The following is a 19,137-nucleotide window of genomic DNA, read 5'->3' as shown; positions in this document are numbered from 1 at the left end:
CATTAAGGGATGTGATTGGTAGAGAATGGAGAGAGAATGTATGTGATTGGATAAAAAATTATTCTGTAGAAACTATCCATTGGGACCATGATTTCTATATGTAGTGTCTATGGTAATTAATAGGTATAGAAACTACATGTAGTTTCTAGCATTGGTGCATTGATGATGGTTTCTATCCTCATTAAATGACTTGCCACGTAGGCAAAAAGCTGACATGGCAACGTAATTAATGAAAAAAGAGAGCAAAAATCATAGAAATGGTTTTTTCATGAAGAAATCAGGTCTACTCTTTACCCAATGCACCAAGAAACCATGAAATCGCCATTGGGAAGAAACCACCAGTTTCTAGGGAGCTCGTGTCGCACTCCCATTGGAGGAAGAAGATAGAGTTGGGAGAGAGAAAGAGAAAATAATTATTACTCATAGAAACCATGGGTTGGAAAGCAGTACTTTTTTTTATGCGATATCCTATGTTATAGAAACTACTAGTTCTTTCATTGGGACTGTCCTAACCAGCACCCAGGCCATTGAACACTACGTCCACTGTTCTTTCCTCTTTCCCCTTCGTATTCATAAGCAGCACCCAGGCAATTGAACACTACGTCCACTGTTTGACTGAATTTGCAAGTCACCTAACACACCACACAAAGTAGCCAACAACTTGCTATATAAGCAGGCAAGACAAGCTAATCTCTCAAAACTCTCCAATGGGGACGACAGCTCTGCCCCACATGTAATGTGCCTTCAAAGTAATGAAATATTTTTCCATTTTTTATTTAAAAAGAAAAAAAAATAGGACCTGTGTTTTTCTGTTCTGAACATTTTTACAAGCAGCGTGAACATTTATAGTTCTAAACATAGATTTCCTAGAGAGGTCACAGCCATATGTACATCCAATTTTACAGTGCGTGCCCATAGATTTAGCTGCTACATAGACAACCAACGTGGTTCCTCCGGCTTAGCCACCATGGCTGACACCAACAGCCCTAACTTCCACATGCTGCCGCCCTTCTTTCTCCGGGTGAACGACCACCGTGGCCTGCGCTTCTTCCAGTGCGCCCTCCTTGCCTTCCCGACTTGTGGTCAGTGTGCTGACCATAGGAGGAAGCTCACCTGGCCTCATGGTCTTGCCGTCGCTCTGGGAGATGATCTCCCAGTCCTCCGTGACTGACGTGACGTCCCCATGTTTCTCACAATGCTTCTCGATGTCGTAGAGTGTTGGCAGTATAACGTAGTCATTCAGTGGGTCATAGAACGGGTCAGGTTCTCCGGCGTGCAGCCAGTGCTGGACGATCCGGAACACATGGCGACTGCAGACAATTCCCCGGTGGTCAGCAGCAACCCCAACTCTTGCCACGGCATCAAATCTGTCCGCCTGTAAAAAGGAAAAATAAACATTTCCCTCAATTTTCTCGACAGAGCTTTGCTTCAAACTCCCAAATGACAAAGCAAAACACCAATAATATTCAGACCTTTGCTGATTCTGTGGGAACAGATCCGTCACCATCAACATAGACATATTTTCCCTGAAAAAAAGGGGAGAAAAAACAGGGCTCAGATCACCAGGCATTATAAACTGGGGATTCATCGTTAAGCGCACCAGGAATCGCAAAAAACGAAATCATGAAACACAAAAATAACCAAAAGAACTAACCTGAGCATACAAGAGGTGACTAAGATTTGAAACCGGATGCTTTTCACTGCCATAGCTGCCAAAGACGAGCATACATTAGTAACTTATAATGTGAATATGTGAACATCCTGTCTAAGCAGCCATCTATACTGATGGTGTTCATCATATTCATGCTTTAGTGTGTGTATATAGTCCTTGACGACATAAATCCCTATCTGCAAGTTAGGGTTTTACCACATTTTCAATTCCTGGGTATAAATGAAAACACATGTTTATCATTCACAGTGATAATACAAGTGTCGTGACATTATCAGCATGCTATAATCTGAGACATTCGTGGCTCGAGTTTATTGAGCCATTTATGAACAGCAATAATTCAACATAATATCAATGGAAAACTAGAAATAAAATCAGAACTATCCAGGTGAGAATGTACCAGACAGTATGTGGAGTATCATAATCAATCCCATAAATGTTATAGAATTTCACTGATTCCGGAAGCTTTGTACTGCTTAAAAGATCATAAGTTTCCTTTGCCCAATTCAATATATCCAAATTAAGGGGCACCGGAATATGCATGCCATCAGCAATGATCTGCCATTGCAGTTTAATTGTCAGAAAGAATGAGCATTAGGGTAAGCTGAGTTACCCAATAATTTCAAATGCGAATGACACACCTCATTACTGGAAAGAGCCTTTTCAATCATCTTAATCGCTTCCTCAGGCTCATACGACTCTAACAGGGCACTTTTCTTGCCATCGCTATCCAAATTCTCTCTCCAAATCTGTAGCAGTGGGGTGTCTTTCCACTTGACTTGAAGTTAGGGTTTGCCAGCAACTCATAGATTGATGGGCACTCAAGTAGCTGAAACAGAAAACCTTTTTCAAGATTCTTTCTAAAAAGGCAAAAAATATGGTGTCCACATGAACACACACAGGGGGTGGAATCCAACCCGCCTTTGTTGCTAGTTGTTTTTGTAGTTTTAGTTGTTTTGGTTGGCTCAGTTCTGTTGTTGCTAGACCTTTCGAGGTCTTGTTGTTTCTTGCATGTATTTTGAAACCAATCAGGTCTCCTGCCTGATTGGTTTCAAAAAGAATGCAAGGATATAAAAGCATACCAATTGCTGCATACACCATTTGGAAATAAAGAATCTTGATTCCCATCCTTCGACGAAAGACATTCCATTCAGCAGACTAGTAGTTATGTACCCAGGAGCACCTGCAGCAGGTTGCTTTGTCAAGTAAAATAGCAGCCTAGGAGAGATGTTTATGGTAACACGTTGAGCAAGGAAAATCACAAGATGAGAGTGTATGGAATAAATGATGTTTAAATGACAAAAGGGGCCTAATCATGTGACTTCTAGGAATCAATGGCGAAAAAATCAAGACAATACTGAATAGTACCAGCTTAGTTGAGCTCTTACAATACTCTTAATATAAACGTGAGATTTGCAGTCATTACTACTACTAGGCAGATTAGACATCCAGCAGCTATATCAAATATGCTCCATGTTGAACAACATTAATTAATATAAACGGTACTCAGGCAAGTGATACCTTGGAATGGTGCGGCAATTGCGATCCAACTCTTGACATATTTTTCAAATACCTATAGAAGGAAATAACATTATTCAGAAAAGGAGCTAGGACCTTGAAGATAGCACAGCTGTGCAGGACGTTAAACATGGCAAATCTCAACCAAAGATCCAAAATACATGAAGAAGTACTAACATCACTGTGCAGAGAGATGAAACATTTCACAAGTAATCCCCCCATTGAATGAGTAATGAGATTGATCTTTTTTCCACCAGAAGCTGTGTACACTGACTCCAGCTTTTTGGAAAATCTGTCAAGTGTCTCTGAGAGCCTGAAGAAGAGAGTGGTATCAACAAGGAGAAGATAACATAATGTGTATCGACAAAGAATAAAAAGTACCCACACTTGTGGTCATAAACTCAGAACACAGTGACTTAATAATCAAGAACAAAGTGCTTAATTTACCTGTTGCTTTGACGGAAATCGTAACCAAATCCAAAGAGAGTTTTTCCTTCTTGATATCCCCATTTAATCATTTCCACTATCATGTCATGATAGTAATACACAGTGTCATCACCAATGATCTACAAAACCAAGATAGAGTAAATCATGAGATCAGAGAGCCACTGCAGTTTGTGCACTTCATTGGTGCTTGGATCAAATTCGTAATCAAATGGCTTCTAAGTCCTAGATAAGTAACTTATAACAAAACAACAATAAAACTCACAAATAGATGAAGTAATGTCTTACCAGGTCTGGGTCTAATGTGTCAATGGCGTACAAACCATATCTGTCCTCAGGGACAGTAATTCTTGTTTTCTCGTTTACAGAAACAGTTTTACCTGCTCCATTAGAATAACTTCATATCATATGACATGGAAACAGGAAACGATCTAATAACATAAGCGAAAAAAACATGAATCGAAAAGGATTGGCCAAACTTTTGCTTATCAAAGCCAAAGACGATGCCACTTTTTTTATTATTTATGGCAATTGTCTCGTGAAGACCATGCCACTTTAGTACACACGTCTGTGTCTTTTTTTTTTTGTTCATTATTCTAACTTCATTCATTTTTTTCGAAATCATGTAAAATAAGTAAGTCAATACATTAATAACATTAGAATTTAAAAGAAGCAAGTCAATGTGTTGAATAATAGACAACTGAAATACTGAATGTAAACCATAATTAATAGTTCGTGAACAAGAGCATTGCTTGTACCGGTGGAGGCGTCAAATTTGGACCAGAGCTTCTCTCTGAACTCATGCTCAGCAGCAAGGATGCGCACCCAAACTCTCTCCTTGTTTCCTTCCTCATCGACAGCTTCAAGGATGGAGCCAGCAATACCAGGAACAAGTAGCACTGGGTCAAGGGTGGGATCGACCAAGGGCACCTGCTCCTTTGCAATCCGAAGCCAGAGCTCTATCGCCCGGATCAACTCCTCCAGTAACGTCATGGTCACGAGAAAAGGAAAAGGTTGCGCCCTCCCAAGACTTCCTAATCCAAATTCAGCACCCAAATAGCAGCCACCTGCGGCAACTGGCCCCAAAGGCGCCCTAGGCAACCCTCGAATCAAGCGAGCGGCAATGGCCTGGAGAGATGGGGCGATTTCAGCAGATTGAAGTGAAATCAAGGTGAGCCGAAGATGGAATCAGCTTGAGAATTGCATCGCCAGACGAAGAGATGAGCAATTTCAGCAAGCTGCGAGGCACCGGCGCAGTTTTGGGGAAAATTGGAACGCAAGCTGGGCCAATTGAACCAGAGATAGCAGTCCAAGTCGGCTGCCGCGGCGAGTAATTTGCGAGAAAGCTCCAGCTCACCGGATGAAAAGGACCAAAATAAAACGCCGGCAACTCTGACACATCCACCCTCCCCTATACAAGATGAACACCAACAGAGCCCCTCTAGACAAACCAGCTCCGATCGCGCGAACGAAGCCGCAGGGTTCGGAGCCAGTCGGGGGGACGCCGGCGCTGGGCTAGGTACCGCGGCCGGAATCAAGTGGTGTTTATTCGCTTCCGGAATTGGGAGGTGGTCGGGTTCCGGCGCCGTGAGGGTTTCGCTTTCCCGTCCCGTACTCTAACGCCGAACCGGAGGGAGGTACGCGAAGCAACCGAAGGCCACGGGGACTCGTCCCACCCTCGATATGATTCTCTCACTGACAGGGGTGCCCCTCATGAGGCGGGGCCCAGACGTCCGTGAAACCAACTGAACGGAGGTAAAGTGTGAACGTCCCAGAGAAGTCCTAATTTAGTACTATCACATGAGGTTACGTGGCGACCCCTGCGTGTTGGACCAACATGTCAGTCAAAGTTGCTTCTGAGAGAAAATAAAATAAAACACTGCTACTACTAGTTGATCAGGCTTCCACGGAGGATCTAGTGATTAAATCTGGACCGTTGGTTCCGTACAATCATGTTCAACGTCTGATCAAAGGTAGACAGTATTTGCGAATGGCACGTGGTCTAATGGTAGGTCTGTCAAATGAGACGCCACCCATCAGGGTTTTCGCACTTTTTCTAGATTTTTTCCAAAAATTTTAGGATACATGTATGCGTGCGCGTGCGTTTCCCGCGCACCGGAGGCGACGACGCCTCCTAATCTCTTATTTACGTGTGTATGGACACACACGCGTGTGTGTGCGTGTGATGTGAGTGTGGAGTAGGTGGGTTATGTACGTCTAATTTGTACTCGATAAAAAAAGTTGACAGTACTCCCTCTTCCGTCCCAAAAAAATACATTTTTAAATAATATTATATTAAACTACGTTAAATTTAATCAAATTTATATTATAATATTAATATTTATTATACTAAATAAGTACTATTAGACTTATCATGAAACATATTTTTATAATGGGATAATTGTCTGTTGGACATTCAAAGTGATGGTCATTTGTTGACGGATACCCTGTTTTGAGCAGTTTGTCAGAAGACACTCTGGTTCGGTGAAATTAGGCCACAGGACACCGCGGACCGGTTGCAGCCGGTTGAGGAGAGAGAAAAATTCATTTTGGACATCCGGTGCCCCTGAGCCACAATTGGGTCCGCTTCTCTCCCTTTTCACTGACGCGCGGGCCCCACTTGTCATCTTCTTCTTCCTCCTCTTCGCCTCTTCTCTTCTTCCATTGCTAAGCAGCAGCCACCGCCATCGACTAGCCCCGGCCACGCAGACGCACGGACGAGCTGGTGAGCTGCCACAGCCGCGGCCATGCAGGCTTGCGGGCGAGCTGGCGAGCCTCTGCCGCGACCATGAGCAGGGCGGATATAGGCCTTGGGCCACTAGGGCCGTGGCCCTAGGCGTGGCCCAAAATATATACCTTCTATAGTGTATGGAAATTTCTGGGCCAATTGGAAAGCGTTGGGCTAAATCCTCTACTCCAACCGGCCCAGTCACAGTGAGAGAGAGCAGGAGCGCCTCCACCCTCGCGACTCCAGTCGGCATGATTCCACGAGTGCCGCCATCTCCGAGTCACGGGTTGCGGCTCCCGTCCCCGTCGTGTCCGCCGAATCACAACTCCTCTCCCTCTCCTGCAGTCTGTGCTGCACTGGTTCCCTACTCCGGCTAATCCCTGACCGCCATCGCCGCCGTCCGCCGCTAGGGGCTGTCTGCGCTCAGTGTTGGGTGTGTGGACTTCCTAGACATAGCTGCGCTGGCTAGCGAGCACCGAGCGGGCGAGCGGCGAGCTGGCTACCTGCATCTCGCCTTGGCCGTGTCACGGTATGAGGCAGCACCGTAGCAGAGCAGGGCCACAGCCCACAGAATGCGACAAGACACCTGAGCACCTGAGCCATGGAGGCTTGGAACTTGGTAAATTTCCCCTTCTCCAATCAAGTTCTATTTTAATGTTATTTTAAATGTTGAACTCTTTCTAATCTAAAAATTCAATGAATGATTAATTGATTAGAGCAATATTTGTATATTGATTATTATGAATTAGATTAGTTATATCTATATTGGTATTTTGATCTCAAGCAGATGGCATTTTAACTCAGTGCGATCGGTATTTTGACTCGGTGTGGGCGGTATGCATGCTTTAATAATTGATAGTGGCCCTAGGCGTGAAACTAGACGAGCTCCGCCACTGACCACGTGCGAGCAGCCACCCTCACTGCTGCTGCCGGCGATAGGAGCGCCGCGCGGTGTCCGCGCCCACGCCCCTACGCGCCGACCCTACCCAGCCGCCACCCGGCGCAGCCGGCTCTGCCCCGCCTCCCATGGCCCCTTCCTCGCCGTTGCCCTCCCGCCCCGCCACTACAGGCCATTTGCGTCGTGCCGGGGGACCTTCTCGGCGCCGTCGCCATGCCGTGGCCCGTGGCCCAGCTAGCCGCGCGTCATCCCTTGCCTGCGCGCCGTCGTCGCGCATCACACCATCGCGGCCCACTGAGAGAGAGAGCAGGGGAGGGAGCACGCGCGCGCCGGCCTACAGGACATGACCGCCGAAGCGTGGCTCGTCGGCGCAGGGTGGGGGCGGGCCGCTGAGCAAGCAAAGGCCCGGAGGCGCATTCCCGGGCGCGGAGCTGCGGACGTCGGAGGCGCGGGCCCGGGCGAGGGGGCGCGGCGCAAGAGCAGAGAAGAGAGAAGGATGCGAGAGGCGGAGAGGGTGGTGGGGACAGGAAACAGGAAAAAAGAGAAGGGGAGAGAGGGAGAAGAAAGCGGCAGCGACAAGAATGTCATTTCACCGCTGTTCTCTCTCCTCAACCGGTCCGTGGCGTCCTGTGGCCTAATTTCACTGAACCAGAGTGTCTTCTGGCAAAATGTTAAAAAGTGGATGCTCGAGAACAAATGACCACCACTTTAGATGTCCAACAGACAATTATCCTTTTTATAATATACTCATTTAGCGTTATAAATATTAATATTTTAACCTATATATTTTATCAAATTTTAGGCATTTTAACCGATTATGCACCTCAAATTGTATGTTTTTTTTTACGAAGGGAGCACTGTAGTCCCAATCCATATACCCACCGAGACAGGGATATGTACTACCTCTGTTAAAAAAAATGTTATTCTAGGTTTAGATAAGTCAAGCTTTTTTAAGCTTCATCTCTTGAAATAAATTTACTATGAAAAATTATTTTATAATTAATCCAATGATATTTATTCGTCATCCTAAATGTTAGAAATTTTATATAGATTAAATTTGAAATTATTTGACTTGTCGAGAAAGTGCTTTTTGGGACAGAGAGAGTAAGTGCTATGTGTTCTACCAGTAAAAACAGCATTCTAAGGATACTTCAGAAAGTGAAAACATAAGGTTTCCAGAAGCTGATCTAGTGACTTGAAACAACTCCACCGATAATGGTAGGAAAGAAATAGTGATCAAGACCACTTCATCATTCGCTGCATTGTTTTATGATGATAGGGGATTCAGCATTGTGCATATCAAGTCTCATGAGCACAGCAAAACTGCAGGGGATACCGCCTAACATCCTACAAGTGCTGAATCAAGTTGCACCAAAGTACATGATAATGCTTGTGCCAGGAAGGTGTTGGTTTAAGCTACGAATGCAGCCTGCAGGTTCAGTTTGCTGAACCGCAGGTGACCTTCTTCGGACTACTTATGACTCCTCAATGTAAAGACGCTGAATGAGAGCTTCACTTCTCCAGGTCGAGGTCGGATTCTGTGTCTGTGCGAAGCCGCTTGGGCTCCCGGTCGCCTAGGTGCAGCGACACGGCGAGCTCTTCCTCTGATGGATTGTTAAGGTTAGCAATTTGCCTTGGAGCATCCTGGTCGTCGCGTACAGGGGACATGCCCACAAAGTTTGAGATGAACTGGCGCTCTTCCACGTTGATCACAGCTGCCTCCTCCCCTTCAGTCCCAGAGGCTGAAACGTCGTGCCGAGGCAGCTGCTCAATTTTGATCCCCAAAGGCTCAAAGATCTCCTCCACCTTTTCTTCTGGGACAGGAACGGCTGCTGTCGACGACTCCCCAACAGCAGAGTTAGCTGCAGCCACCAACGCAAGCCTTTGCTGCTGCACGGCATCTTTTATTGAGGATAAATTCTGTCAGTTATCTGTCGTGGAACAAAAACAACAGAAGCGTACAGATTCGATTTCGTAATCATAATAATTTTGGACATCACAGTGGATTTTCCATATTTCAGAAGGGATGCAAAAATGTGTAAAACACATATTACTGAAAACAAGGAAAATGCCGAACCTTTGAGTCCTTCACTGGTTATGATAAGATCAAGTTCAAGACGATCTAGAAGGCGGCCAAGATCAACTCCACTGGTCCAATTTTCAGGGCCATGATCACACCTAAGCTTTAGCCTCCCACGGTTTGCTGTGCCACCCCATATTATCCCTATGGGACGCGGTTTCTCGCTGTCCTGGCCAGTCAGGATAGTAAGGCTTCCACTATCACCTTCTAGATCAAACGTTTGGCGGTTCTCACCAACAACAAGGAGGTCAGTGAAGAAGCTTATTCCTTTCTCATCATTGTACTCAAGGGCATAAGCCATCACAGTTCCAGTTGTGTGACCAGAACTTCTGCCGATTTTGCATACTTGCCTCCCTATGAGGCTATTAAGTGGACACTGCAGATCTATAAATTTGACATCCCCAATGTCACCAACACCCCTAACTGTGGTTGTGACTGTGGAGATATCGAAGTCATGAGCAAATGGGATGAATGCCCCGTCGGCACGTACAAATGTCTCTGCAGGTTCATTAGAACATAGCATGTATGTTTGGCAATTAGAACATTGTGCACATTATTTGGAATCATCAGCAGCAAAAAGAAAAGGTAAATGTACTGCATGGTTAGAATGACCAACTAAGGATTACTCCCTCTGGTGAAAAATAGTTGTCACATTTGCCTTTGCACGGTTTCGATGTTTATCTTTGACCACTAATTTCTTCTAGAATATATTCTAAAAATTCTTCAAATCATGAGATTTTGCAAGTATTTTCAAATAAAAATCTAAACATACAAGTAACATGTTTCCAAACTAAATAAATTTGTTATTGATGTTTGTAATTTTCAAGTTTCACCAGATCTTTCCTAAACGACATGTATCTATGACCAGAGGGAGTCTTTTATTTGTTCAGAGAAAAGTCCTAACTTATAGTGTATTTTCTCAAAAAAAAAACTGACATTGCTTTATTTGCAAGTAGTAAACTGAAGAGCAAGTTAGTGTTAATTTGATTGAAAAAGTTAATATAGAATCACAAATGTCAAACCTTGCTTGATATGAAAAGATCAAGCAATAATGTCATCTCGTGAAAATTTAAATATACAGAAAATTAACCGAGCAATTAAAGCTGCAAGTAATACTTAATCTCCTATATTAACCACATAACTTATAACTGCTCTACCTGGGTTTGTTCCAGCATAGATTCCATACCAAACATCATCCGTGATGAAAGATGTTGCCCTTTCAACAGCTCCAAGATAAACACCAGGCCCAAGGTAGGGTGGCAATGGGTGATACATCTTCTGGTTTGGGTAGTCCAAGTCAACCGCAACATGTCGGTTGGTGAGGAAACCTATCTGCTTGTTGCCAGTTCGCCGTTTTACAATGGCGCCCAAAGTCCCAAAAGTGTCCTGACTTGCAACCTGGAAGAGTGAAACAAGATATGTAAGGAGAAAGTTTTCAAAAACACGCCTTCCTGACATTGCATCATTCCGAGAAGCCTTATCAGCTGCTTTTAAGTAATTCAAGTCTATTTTGCCAAAACCTAATGTGTCATAAAAATTGTAAATTTTCAAAGAGAAGCAATGACTAGGGTAACTTAGACAATGGAAGCAAAGTCTACATCTTCAACACCTAAAAAGCCCAACTGTTTGAAGCAAATTTGTGTTGGGCTCCAGAGAACAACATTCAGTTGCAGACTTGCAGTTTCTCAAATGATTTGTTGTGTTAGCTGCTATACTATAGCAAAGATTTTACAGGGTAAACTAGTTCTAATAGCTTATAAAAAGTTCAGAACATCCAGTTGGATGAACTGAATATTTGCAGGATTTAAAGTAGATCCTTTAGCCAGGCACCTGACATGGTAGGAATAACTGAAAAAGTAACTGTCAGTCGGTAGCATAATCTTATGCATGCCGTGCAATTATTTTTCCCTTTGTACTAGTAAATCTTGAGGAGAATCTTGACAAAATTGAACGGTCCCCTTACAAACCAGTAGTACAATCCTGTAGTACATGGTTTTGACCAATACAATCATTGTGCACCGCTGCACAAGTCCACATGCATGCTAGGCTTAATCCACATGATATATATTTTGAAAACCAATCAAAGCAGAAAAGAACAAAAGTGTACCTGAGAGCCGGAGCCAATACATTCATCACTGCCACACAACTTATCAACAAGCTCAGTGAACATTTGCTCTTTTGGAGTTTGAGCTGGTGCACCATAGTACGAAAACTCAACAACATCCACATCACACCAAATACCTCCTGGACCCTGTCAATGATCGGACTAAGTGATAGCTATTAAGACCATGACAAAAAGAATTTTAAAGTACAAAACTTCACTAGCATTGTTTGGGAGCATGACTAATCCAATCATCTAAAATACATATGAATTAAAGTTTCCCTACCTCAACAATGGCAGGAAGGCATTGGGTCGGATTAAGCCACTTCTTGTGAACTTTGCGAGCAACAAGGCAAAGAATTGCGGGGATATCTGTCAGAACCCCTTTCCTGATGCGGAAGCCCACCGCCGTTCCAAGGCTGAAGCAACGCAATATCTTGCTATGGAAAGCTCTTATAGTCATCAAGTCAAGCAAGCTGTTTGCTTGCTGGCCCTTGAGCAACTTAACAGACTTCGGGAGAAGTCCTTTTGAAAGGTTGGCAAAGTAGTTTGCACGCCCCTCAGCTGCACAATGCTGTAGGTTTGATGTTGGCCATAAGAAGTATGCCGCGCTGTTCTCTGTGTGTGTGCACCCAGAAACAATTGGTTGCATTGATGGAGAACAAGGGAATGACTGTTGATGGTAGCAATGCCCCTCCACATCAAGTGTCGATTCATCTGATTGTGCAAAGCCTGAAAGCTGCACCCTGTCATCTGAAGTCCTCATTTTGCTGAACAGGCTGCCGAGCTACAATATGTAGGATAAGCTGTGACCCTAAAAATGAGAAGCAGCAAGTCAGAGAACATGATCTTCAGGGCTAATAACCAAGCTGTAAGGTGTGAAATCTCAGGAAAGACTCAGAAAGCGTGTAATCCTGTGAGTGTGCTTCAAAGTTATAGATTCAATGGATGGGGTAACTTTGGTCAAAATAGCGAATATGTGAATAAACAGCTAGTTGTGGAGCAGGCTGTTATTCCTCAGGAATAGATTCTGCAAGATTGCAAGGGGAGCCATGCAAACAAAGCAACCTGAATTTAGTGTCTGTGAATAGTGAAAGGTTACAGAATATGTATACGCCACCAATGAGCTGTACGAAGAATAAATAAATCCATTTGGATGGGGCGTGTGATATTCTGATATAGAAATAAAATAGACGAGGAATCCACAAAAGCCATGGCTCAGGTCTCCTCCGCTCTCTTGCTGTCTAAAGACAATGGTGACTTGCAATATGAAATCAGGGCCATGAAGGTTAAGAGACGGCACAAATTCCCCCCTTTAATCACAAGGATTGGGCATAAATCCACATGACAACTACTCGCAATGATAGTCTCATTTCGGGGAATAAGGTAGGGCCTACACAATTTTGGTAGCCGGTAGTGAAAATGAAGTTGGGCAGCGGCATCACGTACTTTCTTGAAAGAGAAAAGCAGGAACGAAAGGGCCAAAAAGCGCCACCAGGAATTGGTATGTAGTAGCCAAAAAATCAACCACTTGTTGTAGCTAAGTCTGGAGTGCGGTGCGGCGACGAGCAATGCTCCTCCCATGGGATTTCCCCAAACCTGAAAGAATGCTGAAGGCAAGAAATGGCAAGCCATCGACCACGCCTCCAAGATTGTCTCCACAAGGAGGGGACCTCGCTTTCCATCGCATTCGGCACCCAAAGCAGATTACCAGCAACCCTCACGCTTTTCTATCTATAGTAAAAAAATAGAAAGAAAACGAGCAAACAGCCTATGCTACTACGATCGAACTCAAAAGGGCAAAGGGGGCTATAAGAAAAGGCGAAAGAAACCCCGATTGGCTATTGCTCTACTCTGCCATACATACCAAGCAGCATCAAGAACCCTCCCCCACTGTTTGGGTATGAAAGGGGGGGGGGGGGGGGGGGGGGGGGGGGGGAAATAGAGGGGCCTCGAACAGATGAACCAACCACCGGTAGAACGAGGACGAAAGCTAAGCTGGCTCACGAATGCAGTCGTGGATCAACCAAAAAAGAGCATAACGAGAAGAAAAAAAAACGGCCTGGAAAGTGGAAACCAAGGCAGACAAGAGAAGGCGCCGCCAAGATTGGCAAGATCCCGCCTTTCCTCCATTCCCGGGCTCACGGCCGGCGGCCAAGAGATCCGATCTCGGTAGGGATTTGAGGCGGGGACGAACAGGAGGAGAAATTCCATTTCCAGGCGCCATGCTTACCTCGACGGGAGCAATGGCAGGCGGGCGAGCGGCCTCAGCAGTGCTCCCCCGGTCGCCGCTGGCTATCCATAACTGGGAAAATGGGGATGGGAACCGCCACTGTTTATGGCGACGCCCGGTGGGCAGAAGCCGCCAGCTTTGCAGCCTTGCTGCAGCGCAGCAGAGCAGCCAGCGGCCTCCTCGGTCCAGCGGCCCCTTACTGCTCGCACCTGTGCGCTTCCGCTGTGAACGCACAGGCACAGCGGGAGGACCAGACCAGGGGCTAGAGCCTAGCGAGAGGCGAGAGGGAAGAGGAGCCGGTGAAGAGGGGCGGAACCGGAGGGTGCGGGAATCTGGGGGCAAAGAGAGAGGCAGAGGGAGATGGAGGGAGGGAGCTCGGCTCGCTAGGTGATCATGGTCACTGTGTCAGAGATGAGACGAACAGCAGCGATACTGTTGTGCCCGTGCGATGAGTCGACCGCCGTGTTGGTCTGGAGGTGTGGCTGCATAGTCGTCCATGTCCCCCCGGAGAGACGGACGGCCCGGATCGCCCGCCGGGGGAGACGCCGGCACGTGGCCCTCCGGCGTCCTCTTATCCCGGGCGGCGGGCTAGGGTTTGTGGGAGGAGACATTTTTGTGGCGTCGGCGATAAACCGAATTTTTTTAGACTGACGATGGCTTGATAATTCCAAAGTACTGAAAATCAGCTAAAAGGGTGGTGATGTCATGTTTTCATCCTCATGCTATATACAGGCCTACTATCTGGATACCAGAGACTATGGTCCCTTTGGAATGCCAGTTTTTTTTACTATTTCCTGGGTTCCTTCTATGAAAATAACATGTTTCAAAGAGGACCTACATTTCTGCGTGAGTTTGTTTTGTGGAGTTTTAAAAAAATGTGTAAGCTCATCATCCGAGGGTGCGAGAGTGATTTGTGAATTGTGATGTTCACGTCTCGAGGACTTGTTCGGTTCGTCACCCATGCAATGTTGTCTGGCGAGAGAGCGTTCTTAGGCATTTGTTTTTGGTCGCCTAAGCTAAGGCGTGGTTTAGTTCTAAAAAATTTTCACCCCAAATTATCACGTTGAATCTTGCGACACATGCACAGAGTATTAAATATAGACGAAAAAAAACTAATTGCACAGTTTGATTGGAAATCGCGAGACGAATGTTTTAAGACTAATTAGTCCAAGATTAGCCATAAGTGCTACAGTAACTAACATACGCTAATGATTGATTAATTAGGCTTAATAAATTCTTCTCGTAGTTTTTAGACGAGCTATGTAATTAGTTTTTTTTATTAGTATCTGAAAACCTCTTCTGATATTCCCGAACCATCCGACGTGACATCCAGAAATTTTAATTTCGCGAACTAAACACAAACACAACCTAACATTGTGGCATGGCCGATGATCTATCTGCTAGCTTGCGATCCAAATGAGCCCTGAGTACGTAAACCATTGAATAGCACTGTCATGTTGCATACGTATATGGAGAGGAGTTGGAGTAGCAAGTAGCACCTTGGAACTCTAAATAATAAAAATCAAGGACGCCAAGAGTAGTATGGACTAAGTTTGCGAATTTTGTCAACAATTAAGGGTCTTTTTGGCTAGTATTAAAGCCGGCTGATAAGTCGGCTGAAGCTGTTTTATTGTTAGAGAAAAATAATGTAGATTGTAGCAGATAAGTCGACTGATAAGTTCAAGCGAACAGGCCCTAAGACCCCAAGATGATTTGAGATCTTTGAGCATGCTCAATGGCGAGTGTTGTAGCGGGACGTTTAGTTTTTGTGATAGAACCGTCCGAAATAATATAATTTTTGAGGCGCTCGTCTTCCACTAGACACTAAGCACCTCGAAAGTGAGCTACATCGGACAATTCCGTCGAGTACAACCCAAGGAAGAACTCGAAACAATCCACGTTTTACATCTAGAATTCAATAATGAGTACGAGCTTACAATACTTAGTCCATTTCATATAATAAGAGTTTTTGGAAATTATTTATTACAATACCAGAGTTCAGAGTGTGATAATTAAACAGCGGAATAAAAATAAATATCTAGCAGAAACGATACAAGGATCCGTCTGGGCCCATCAGAAGAATCCTCCACACAAGCGTTACTTCTCAAGCTGCACCTACAATAGGGGTAAAATAAAATCATGAGTACACAATGTACTCGTAAGACTTACCCGACTAGTGGGAATAGTTTTCTGACTCTCAAAGATATGATAGGCAATATGAGTTTATTGTTTTCTTTTTGTTTGCGGAAAGCATTACTGATAGTTTATCCTTACAGTCAAGTTTTATTACCAGTCATGATTACATCATTAGCTAACTATTCTAGGTAAGCACATATTCTACTATCAAGCAAGGGTTAAGCAATCAGAACTATTTTATCATCTTTCATCTTCCAGTTCTTACTACGGTGCTAGACCATACCCAAGTCGTACCGTCTCACGAAAATAGCGATTCGCGAACCAATGTATCCCAGCTGGGTACCCCGAAACACACGCTCTGTTTGTACCCCAGACATAAACAAAACCAACCCATTTCACTTCTGTCACGGGGTCCAAGTCCTCGTCCAAACTTGGACTCCAAGCCCCCATACTTGAGACGCGGTCTCAGTATGGTGCTTAGACCTCCACCTTTCCCCGCCTCCAATCAGTCGGTTCGAAAAGAGCTGAAACCCACGACAAGAGCATAACGAGCCTTCTCGCTCCCATAAGCAAGTATGTGCTCAGGATAATAAGTCTGTAACCTGACTACCATCCACAGCAACGGACGGTCCTTAATCGACACGAATAGGAAAAACAGTGTAACCAAGCTAAGTCCCATTGGCCGCAGGACACAACCTGCTACACCCACCAATACCATACCATATCCCTGCTGTGGCATAAGCTTATAGCCACTGTGTGGGGTTAATCCTTCCCTCGTAGGGCTCAATCCTAGTGATTTTGAAACCACGGGGCCACTAGAGTGTTCGGAGTGCCCTCGTGAATGTCGAGGGCCCTTTGGGTTTGTCGGCGTTGTGATCTGTAGTGTTGCCAGCGTTGAGCGGCTTGAGAGCTAAGTCCGGGTTACCAAACTCTTGCTCGTACTCTTTACGGCGGCGTACTTCTTCTTCATGGTGACCAAAGCGGCGCTCGTCGATACATCGTCGTGCATCTCGGAGATTATTGAGGTGCACTCGGATGTCCTGATCGACCTCCTGGCTGTGTTGGCGAAGGTGTTCGATGCGGTTACCCCTAGCTCCCCCCAGAGGGGTTGCCTATCGTCACGGTGCTGGTCAGTGAAATGACTTGGGCGGCGATCCGATCTTGGCGCGGCTGATCGGCGAATCAAGCTTGTGGAGTATGAAGGTCTCTGATCTTGGTGGATCTCGTTGACCTGGCAGTGCGCCGCTTTAAGCATGACAGCGACCTTGGCGACCTCTGATGTCTATGGGAGCCAAGCGAGCTCGTTGGCGGCCATGGCCAGGTTGGCGCTTGGGGTCTTGTAGACGTCGTGGCCGTCAACATGGATGAATTCGTCGTCGAGGTTGCGATGGAGTTGGCGTGGCCTTCCTTGCGAGTCAAGCTAAGCCTCGGCCATCGCAAGGGCAGCCTCGTTTGCTTGATGCTGCGCACGGTTGATGTTCCTGTTGATGTGGGCGGCGCGGTCCTCCTTGGCTTGACAAATACAATGATAAATACAATAATTTTTACCGAGGTTCACTTGCTTGCCGGCAAGCTACTCCTCGTTGTGGCGATTCACTCACTTGAAAGTTTACGAGCTAATTGGCATCACACACCAAACCCTCAAAAGGGTGCCGCACAACCAACACAAGATGAGGATCATACAAGCCACGAGCAATCCACTAGAGTACCTTTTGGCTCTCTGCCGGGGAAAGGTCAAGAACCCCTCACAATCACCACGATCGAAGCCGGAGACAATCACCGCCCTCAGCTCGACGATCCTCGCTGCTACAAGCCGTCTAGGTGACGGCAACCAACAAGAGTAACAAGCGAATCCCACAGCAAAACACGAACACCAAGTGTCTCTAGATAAAACACTCAAGCAATGCACTTGGATTCTCTCCTAATCTCACAAAGATGTTGAATCTATGATGGAGATGAGTGGGAGGGCTTTGGCTAAACTCACAAGGTTGCTATGTCAATGCAAATGGCCAAGCGAGTGAGCTTGAGCCAGCCATGGGGCTTAAATAGAAGCCCCCATGAAATAGAGCCGTTGTACCCATTCACTGGGCACAACACGGGGTGACCGAACGCTCCGGTCATATCGACCGGACGCTGGACCTCAGCGTCCGGTCACGTGATGTGTGCCACGTGTTCCCTCTCTTCAAATGTTGATCGCCCGATCTCAACGGTCAAGTGATGACCGGACGCAGCAGCTCAAAGTGACCGAACACTAAACCCCAGCGTTCGGTCATTTCTAGTAAGCATCCAAAGACGACTTTTCACGACCGGACGCTTTCGGTCATGCTCGACCGGACACACCCAGTGTCTGGTCACTCGATGACTCCTCTATGCGCGACCATGTCAGTGTGACCGAACGCAGCCAGCCAGCATCCGGTCGACGACCGACGCTACGCTTCTTCTGCTGCTACTGACCGAACATGTCGGTCCTTCAGAGACTAGCATCCGGTCAGTTATAGTGACCTCTGTCTTTTCTGTCTAGGGCACCGGTGGCACCGTCGGACTGTCCGCACTCCACCGATGAAGTTCCTATCCCTTGCTCAAATGTGCCAACCACCAAGTGTATCACCTTATGCACATGTGTTAGCATATTTTCATAAACATTTTCAAGAGTGTTAGCACTCCACTAGATCATAAATGCATATGCAATGAGTTAGAGCATCTAGTGGCACTTTGATAACCGCATTTCGATACGAGTTTCACCCCTCTTAATAGTACGGCTATCAAACCTAAATGTGATCACACTCTCTAAGTGTCTTGATCACCAAAACAAAATATCTCCTACCATTTATACCTTTGCCTTGAGCCTTTTGTTTTTCTCTTTCTTCTTTTCAAGTCCAAGCACTTGATCATCACCATGGCATCACCATCATCATGTCATGATCTTCATTTGCTTCACCACTTGTAATGTGCTACCTATGTCATGATCACTTGATAAACTAGGTTAGCACTTAGGGTTTCATCAATTCACCAAAACCAAACTAGAGTTTTCAATCTCCTCCTTTTTGGTAATTGAGGACAACCCTTTCACAAAGATATGAATTAAAATTCAATTAAATCCATGTTGCATCCCCAAGCATATTTACCATGTGTAAAAGGATATGGATAAGTTTCATGAACCCTATATGGTAGCAATTGCTCCTCCTACATATGTGCTAAGAGTTTGAATTGTAGCTTGCACAAATGCTTAGATATGAAATATAGGAGACAATGTCTACCAAATGATGCTAAGGTGTAAAAGATGGACCTTTGAAGCGTGATACCAATCGGAGTGCACTATTATACCATCCT

General features: G+C 45.4%; 1 protein-coding gene and 1 pseudogene across 4 annotated transcripts; both read right to left on the bottom strand.

Moving 5' to 3' along the window:
* Positions 1 to 750: 750 nt before the first annotated feature.
* On the bottom strand, positions 751 to 5,255 carry LOC136493722 (lecithin-cholesterol acyltransferase-like 4; annotated as a pseudogene).
* Positions 5,256 to 8,473: 3,218 nt separating this feature from the next.
* Positions 8,474 to 14,319, bottom strand: LOC136491460 (protein NARROW LEAF 1-like). Of its 4 annotated transcripts, none has more exons than XM_066487766.1 (6): positions 14,105 to 14,313; positions 11,725 to 12,252; positions 11,445 to 11,588; positions 10,495 to 10,735; positions 9,335 to 9,835; positions 8,474 to 9,158 (listed from the first exon to the last, which is right to left on the bottom strand). In XM_066487766.1, exons 2-6 carry the CDS (start codon positions 12,202 to 12,204, stop codon positions 8,770 to 8,772), a joined length of 1,755 nt encoding a protein of 584 aa, XP_066343863.1. In that variant the 5' UTR covers positions 12,205 to 12,252; positions 14,105 to 14,313; the 3' UTR covers positions 8,474 to 8,769. The 4 variants fall into 4 exon arrangements, with proteins under 4 accessions (XP_066343863.1, XP_066343862.1, XP_066343864.1 ...); XM_066487765.1 differs by having other exon boundaries at positions 13,672 to 14,312; XM_066487767.1 differs by lacking the exon at positions 14,105 to 14,313 and adding an exon at positions 12,888 to 13,348.
* Positions 14,320 to 19,137: the final 4,818 nt, after the last annotated feature.

This window comes from Miscanthus floridulus, chromosome 11, assembly GCF_019320115.1.
Source record: "Miscanthus floridulus cultivar M001 chromosome 11, ASM1932011v1, whole genome shotgun sequence".
Lineage (NCBI taxonomy): Eukaryota > Viridiplantae > Streptophyta > Magnoliopsida > Poales > Poaceae > Miscanthus > Miscanthus floridulus.
The sequence above is the reverse complement of the archived record's forward strand: the minus strand, read 5'-3'. Positions and strand labels throughout refer to the sequence as shown.

Excerpts from the sequence above, each read along its gene's own strand:
- LOC136491460 (XM_066487766.1), bottom strand. The coding sequence starts at position 12,204 with ATGAGGACTTCAGATGACAGGGTGCAGCTTTCAGGCTTTGCACAATCA. Across the intron at positions 10,736-11,444 it reads GTATTGGCTCCGGCTCTCAG|GTTGCAAGTCAGGACACTTT; the intron begins GTACACTTTTGT and ends TCACTCTTCCAG. Across the intron at positions 9,159-9,334 it reads AACCAGTGAAGGACTCAAAG|ATGCCGTGCAGCAGCAAAGG; the intron begins GTTCGGCATTTT and ends CCTCAATAAAAG.